Genomic DNA, 7111 nt, shown 5'->3' on the forward strand with positions numbered 1-7111 from the left:
TCATGAAAGAGTTTACATTAAGATTTCCTTTATTGCTCTATTTTTTAATTGAGTTTTGATATAGGGTATCACCATGCAGCTAAAGCCTCAAATTGTAGGTGATCCTCCTGAATCAGCATCCAAAGTGCTGGGATTATGGACATGTCCTTCCATATATGGTAAAGTTCCCTTGGTGACCATTTGAAAAGTCAGATACATAGAACTAACATCAGACACATACATGCCTTCATTATATCCCTTGTCACTGGTAAAAAATAGCCACCACTCACAATTTCAAAGATCAAAGGTTTATTTTATGTTATAATACAGTTCATAGGCAAGCCTGACAGAGGTTCATGGCAGGGAAGAAACAACTCATGCCCTGAATGTGGTAAACAGAGAGATATTAACAAAGGAAGGAGGGAGTTCGATTCTTGTAGGCCATGTCCCCAGTGACCCACCTCTTCTGACCAGGCTCTGCATGATCCAGTTACCTCCAACAAGCCCACCTGTAGTTGTAGGAGGCTTTAAGGGACACCTAGAGTTAAAAAATATATAGATATTAAACGTGGAGGAGAGGGACAAGAATGAAGCACCTCATGCAAAACCAATGGGGATCCTCGTTTCTGACTTGCCAGTACCCACTGGGCTTCAGCCTACAGAATTTGCATACCATGCATGAATAACAGTAGGTACAGATCTGGACTTCAAGAGATGGCCTTATGTCCTTCAGAATTTGTGCCAGCTCAGCAAAAACCTGTTCAAATTGCTGAGGGTTCATAACATTTGTTGGACTATTGGCCTCATAGATCTCCAGGGGGGCAGGATACAGCCCCTGGGTTAACTGCCTCAGTCTAGAAGTTAGGTGCAGCAGGGCCTGCAGGCTGCTTAGGGAAAAGTGTTTCCCATAGCAACTGAAAGTCTTGAGCTGGGAGCAGCAGCTCAGGGCAGGCAAGATGGCAAGGAGCTGGAGCTCTGTGATGTCACAGTGCTCTAGGGCCAGGGTCTCCAGGGTGCTGGACAGTTTGTGTAGCAGAACCTGGAGGGTCTCAGGGCTGAATAACTTCATTGAAATCCTCCTCAGAGTCAGGGACTTGAGCTGGCACACTGGGACAGATGCCGCAGGTCATATTCCTTCAGTGGACTTGAATTCAAGGAGAGAGATTCCAACGGGGTCTGGCTCGTGCAGAGACAGAAGTTATTTCCTATGAATGGGGGTGATGTGTGAGTTTCTGTAGGAATGACCTCAATGTAGGACAGCCAGTTAACCCCAGTGATGCCAGGACCATCTGACCATCCCTGGGATACTCTATGTTGAATGCATTGGTTATGCAAGTCACCATCACTTGTGTGATCTCCTCAGACCCCATTCTCTACAGTGTCCTGTCCTCAACATCAAGCAAACACCACAGCTCTGACCAGATGAGCCCAGTGCCTTGCAGGAAAAATGACCCCAGCCAGGTTGGGCCAATGGACTGTTGCTGGCCCTGTGTTCTTATCAAAGCGTGTGCCCCTCTTCCCTGCAATGCACTCTTCCTCACCCTCAGAGCCACACTGCTGCACTTCCCACCTGCTCAACGCCCCACCTGGAACGCTGTTATGGCTTTGATGCTGCTGTCCCCCCAAAGCGTTATGCACTCACTGGTGGGGATTTGGGGAAGTGGCTAGATCATGGGTGTGGTAACTGGATCAGTCCAATGGTTGGTTTTGCATGCCTGAAGGGAATGAAATTACTGAAGAAGGCGGCACCGATCTGGGCGTCCATCGCATAAGGAATAGCCTTGTAGCCTGGATAGAATGTAAAGGAAGGAAGAAGGCAGTTTGCTCCTTTCTGCCCACCCTGCAATGCACTGCGTCGTCTTTTCCATGCCTGCATTCAGCTGTCTGTGGACCGAATCCTGTATAAATTGTGAGACTGAAAAAAAAACCTTTCCTCCTTTCACTCATGGGTGTTGGAGATTTTGCCGTAGCAATGAGAAATGAAGACAATCACGCAGCTGCCTTTTCCAAAGGAGGACACCTACACTGGCTGGCTCCCCATCACAGCTGCTCAGCACAACCACCAGTTCAACGTGCAGGTGTGCAGTCTTCCCCTCCATTCATGCTTTCCCTTCCCTTTTCCTAGGACCTTACCTAGATCTGCTTCCAAAAGAAGAAATGTAGTCTGCCCTCATTTTGTCTGTTTCCTTGGTGCTGCCTTTCTCCTAGCTCAGTTTAGTCTCAGCTTTTGCTTTGGAGGAATTGCGAGACTTGCCCTGGTCCAGAGACTCTTGTCTTTCCCACGCCTGGGTATCTTCTCCTAGGCCAGCAGAAAGGCACAGATATGCCCTCTAAATATTGACTGTAACCACCATTGTGCTGGGGAGCTCACTACCCACTCACCTGAGGATCTTATGCAGAGTTCCTTCCAAGAAGAACAATGCATCCATGTGAAGCTCCCGGAGACTTTCCAGCTGTCCTAAGTGTAAAGCATAGATATGGGAATAGGACTGGTTTTTTGAGGGTGAAGTGTTCACTCCTGGACTCAGGCTGTTGAAGTGAAATGTATGAAGGTTTTTCATTTTCTTAAGCTGAGAAAAAAATGCTTTCATGTCTTCATGATCCCACTTATGAAAGACCTCCAGCTCATTGATAGAGTCCAGTTGCACAGCTCAGAGAAATTTTAGGATTTTAAGGACAGCTTTGGACTTGATCATTACCTTCTCAGAGTACAGGTGCACTGAAGATTTTCTCTTCCTGGCCCACTTTAAGAGTCAGAGTTGTAATTTCTCATGTGTGGCACAAGATGAACACCTGGCATTGAAACAAAGGTTTGCAAAAATTCTCAAGGTTGGCCTCTTCTATCTTAACCCAGGCTTGCCCATTTCCTTTTTCCTGGCTTCTGCTGAGTGAGCAACACTCATGGCTCTGGGCCCTGCAGTCCAGAAGTCCAGGTGTACATCCCTCCAGTCCAGTACCTGCAGTTTCCACGTCCTGTGTAGGAAAAAGTAAGCAGACTCAGAATTGAGATAAAGACCCAGCTTCCTGCCTGGGCTTCTCTTCCTCTTCCTGGACACCAGTTGCACCCCTACATTTCCTGCTTTCCTTTTTCTACCCTGTTAACCTTTGCATGCAGCTTGCTTCAACTTCCAGTCCCTGTGAGAGCAGGAAGATGCAGATTCCTCCTGAGTTTACCTCATCCTGCACATGCAGCTTTCTCATCAGGAATCCCCTTCCAGGATGGTGATCAGCAAAGGCCAAGAAATCTGTGATCCACCTCAACATCAGAAGTTGCTCCCCACGTCAGTGTCCTTTGCTCCTTGACACAAACTGTTTCTTTCCTGGACTCCAGGACCCTCCTTCCAGTATACATATATCACTCTCACCTGTGGTGAACCTTCAGGGACAGCTGTGTATCAGCTCCATCCAGTAGGGATTCCAGGGTCCTTAGGTTTCTCTCTTGCAGTGTGGTTTCTCCCAACTGAGTGTGTGGGGTCCTCCGTTTAATCAAAACCATCAGGCTCCTCAGAGGGAGGTAAGGGTAATGGCCAGGCCTGCACCATCATCTTCAGGACCTCATTGCGTTCCCCCATGAAGGCATCCATGAATAAATCATGGAAGATTGTGGAGGGCAGGCCATGCAGAGCAGTGCTGGCTATGGTTTCCCTCTTTAGCAGGCTCTGCTTGGCCAGCTCAAACAGAGGCAGTGGACTCTGCCTGCTCATCCTGAGATATCTGCAAGGAGAAGGATACTGGGTAACAACCAAGAGGTGCCACCTGTTGAGACCAAGCTGAGAGACTGCCTCTAACCCATGAAAACCAACTCAGGGCCAGGGTTCCTGGCCTGGCTCTCACGAAGTGTACTCAGTTTATCTCCATTTGTGTTTGTTTTATGTTTTTGGTTTGTTTGTTTGTTTTCTCTTCCAGTACCAGGAATAGAATGTATGACCTTGTGCTTGCCAGGCAGGCCCTGTGCACTGAGCTAAATCCCCACCCCTCCATTTGGGTCAGAGCTGGCTATAAAGCCATATCTGTGCCCCTGTTGGAAGCAGGACCCTATTACCCTCTCCAGTTCAAGCAACTAGTCCTTTCAATTGCAGTCCCTCTGAGAAGTGGTTCCTGAGTGTTGCCATTTCAGTCCCTTCTTGTTTGGGAAATTTGTGATCAATGGTTCAAGGCCCTATAGTGGCAATGGAAGTGTCATATGTTCCAACCAGTTTACCATCTGCCTTCCATCCATGAGGTCAGTCAGGAAATATAAGGGAGATTTCATGAAGTGCATGTTATTATTTTCAATTGATGAAGCTTAGTAAGCAGGTATAAAAGCCACGTGACATTGTTATAGAGCACACTGAACTCAGAGATGGAAAATCCTAACTGTGCTATTGGGTGTTAAAAATCTTCCAAGTATGAGAACTTATCACTCTGTGATTGAGTGCCGGACAAAATATACACGGAAGTAAAGTCTCCAACTTCAATATACTACAGAGAGTCAAACAGTGCAGATCAGATCTATAATCGCAGCAGTATGGGAAGCCAAGGCAAGAAAATAAGAAATTCAGGCTCAGCCTGTACAATTTAATGACGTGTGTGCTTGTTAATATGTTTTGCTATTTTACCTTTAAAATAAAATGATGAACTAGTTTTAAAAATTTCTTAACCACATGAACCTGAAAAGACATTTTAAAATTTGTGGGTTGCAGTTAATGCAGTGCTTCGACGGAATTTCTAGTATTAAATGTACATATCAGAAAAAAGTTTTCAAATCAAGGACCAATTTTCCACCCTAAAAAAACTAAACATGAAAGAGCAAAATCAACTCACAGCAAGAATAAGAATTCAATAATAGGCATAAGTACATAAATCAATAGGACTGAAAATGGAAAAGTCAATGAAACAAAAAAAGTTGCTTGAAAAAATAAATTGAGAGACCTATTTAGAGACTGACTCAAAATGACATAAATTGTCAAAGTAAGAATGGCACAGGAAATATCAATCCATAACTCTAAGTCATTAAAAGGCCCTTTAAAAATGCTGTGACCAATTGCATGCACATCAATTCAAGACCTTAGGTCAGATGGACCAGTTATTAAAATGCCATAAGCTACCAAACTCACGTAATATAAAATAGCATCAAGAGCGCTATCACTCATGAACTATAGTTAAGAACCTGAACAGGAAATCTTCAAACCCCGATTATTGCATTGGTGAATTGTGCCAAATCGTGAAAGAAAATCACCAATTCTGTGCAGTCTTCGAGAAGGAAATACCTTGCAAGTTCTTTTGTTTGTTTGTTTTTGTTTTTTTTGTTTGTTTTTTGTTTTTTTGTTTTTCTCTGGTACCAGGAATCGAAATCACGACCTTGCGCTTGCCAGGCAGGCACTTTGCCGCTGAGCTAAATCCCCAGCCCCCCTTGCAAGTTAATTCTGTTAAGACCAGCCTTGTCCTAACAAAAACAGCATGAGAAAAGTCAAGTAAAAACCCATATCCCTAGCAAAAATAGAGGCAGGACTCCTCAATCTAAGTTTGGTAAATCACATATGTCCCACTTGCCACTTACCTGCTTCTTGGAGCTTCCATTTCCTGCCCACCTGCTCTGGGAGCTTCTATTTCCAGCCCCGCCCACTTCTGGAACCTTCTTTTGCCGCCTCGCCTCAGACACTCACCTCACCTCAGCCTCAGTTCCCCTCAGCCTCTACCTGGCACAGACCTTGGCTGACTGCTTTCTCAGCTGCACTGGGCCACCACAAGGACCTGGCTGCCTGTCTGCTCACACTGACTTCCTCGCCCTAGTGGAGTCCACCATGGCAGCCGTGTCCCGCCCATCCCGCTGAGATACCACAGGAGCGCGATGCCGAGGTCAACTTGCAGGCACTGCTGCCACTCCCTGCCTCCCACGTCTACCTGAGCTCGGCGGCTACCGCGACGGCTTTGACGTGGGCCTGAAGCACCTGGCGCTGCTTCCTGTGCACTCTCACCTGTGCTGGGAGCTGGCGGAGAGCTCCTGGGGATGCACAGGGAGCTCAGCAGCGGTGTAGTCCCCAGCGACACTGTGCAGCCCCACAGCGACCCCTGGCGCAGCAGCACGCAGACCGTGTAATGTGCCTTCTGTCTGCAGGACGCCCTGTGCCAGAGCCTGCTGGAGCTGCGCCGCCTGGCGGCCGGCAAGAGCAACCCCGGATGAGCGACTAGCTTCTGCAACACTGCCAGCTGGCCTGGGCCGGGTGCTCAGGGAGCTGGGCGAGGACTTGACCAACCTTCACAGGCCTGGCCGCCGTGGAGGGCTTGGCCAACTGCCTGTGTGACAGGCTCAGCCTGGACGAGGGCGACAAAGAAGAGTGAACGTGAACTGTTTCCAGGGAGGGGAACACCAGGCAGGGTGCGCACGCTCCTCTACAACTGTGTTCCTTTCAGCTCTTTCCTTCCTTTTAGACTCTTGCTTCCGATGTAAAGTTATTTGGTTCTTCATGCCAAAAAAAAAAAATAAAAAATAAAAATCCCCAAAAAACAAAACAAAAAATAACCCCTCTGGTGAAGGAGTCAAAGAAACTTAGAGGTGCAATATTCACTGATTCATTCAATGTGTTAAAAGTTTGTGTCATTCATAGTAAAGAAAGCGATAGAAAATTAGTGGACAAAGTTCCTGTCTATATCTTAAGCGAGTGAGGAGATAGACATTGAACCATGTCCTAATAAACTATTCTGAAAGTTTCAGTAAAAGGCATGGAGAACCAGGTGTGGTGGTCCACGCCTGTAATAACAGCACTGGGGAGGCTGAGGCAGGAGGATCATTGCAAGTTCGAGGCCAACCCGAGCTACAAAGTGAGCTCAAGGCCAGCCTGAGCTGCATAATAAGACCCTCTCTCAAAAAGACAGAAAATAAAAAATGGCACAGATTAAAACAAAACAAAAAAATCAATCCATTAGTAAAAGCAGGCTTGGTGATCCACTCCTGCAATTCCAGGATTTTTGAAAACTGAGGCAGAAGGCTTCCAACGTGTAGCCCAGTGCACATGACTTAGTGATTTCTTTTCTCAAAATAGAAGATAAAATAAAAATGACCAAACGTTTATCTCCTTGTGAAGTTACTGAAATGCTTCAGGAGAAATCACCTTTAGGGTGGGAAAAAAAGATGAAAACTTTCTCCTATTTA

At 46.4% G+C, this 7111-nt stretch overlaps 1 protein-coding gene across 1 annotated transcript in view; it reads right to left on the reverse strand.

Annotated features, from left to right (window-relative positions):
- The window catches only part of LOC102007489 (melanoma antigen preferentially expressed in tumors-like), a gene marked incomplete at its 5' end in the record, with an annotated part of 37936 nt that extends 31663 nt beyond the window's left edge, over positions 1 to 6273 (reverse strand). The window contains 6 exon segments of the mRNA XM_013510119.1: positions 2362 to 2508; positions 2821 to 2952; positions 3345 to 3502; positions 3504 to 3693; positions 5937 to 6112; positions 6216 to 6273. Coding sequence (XP_013365573.1) covers positions 2362 to 2508; positions 2821 to 2952; positions 3345 to 3502; positions 3504 to 3693; positions 5937 to 6112; positions 6216 to 6273 — 861 coding nt within the window.
- Positions 6274 to 7111: the final 838 nt, after the last annotated feature.

The sequence above is a fragment of the Chinchilla lanigera genome, unplaced genomic scaffold, assembly GCF_000276665.1.
Source record: "Chinchilla lanigera isolate Chin_1 unplaced genomic scaffold, ChiLan1.0 scaffold00207, whole genome shotgun sequence".
NCBI classification, from domain to species: domain Eukaryota; kingdom Metazoa; phylum Chordata; class Mammalia; order Rodentia; family Chinchillidae; genus Chinchilla; species Chinchilla lanigera.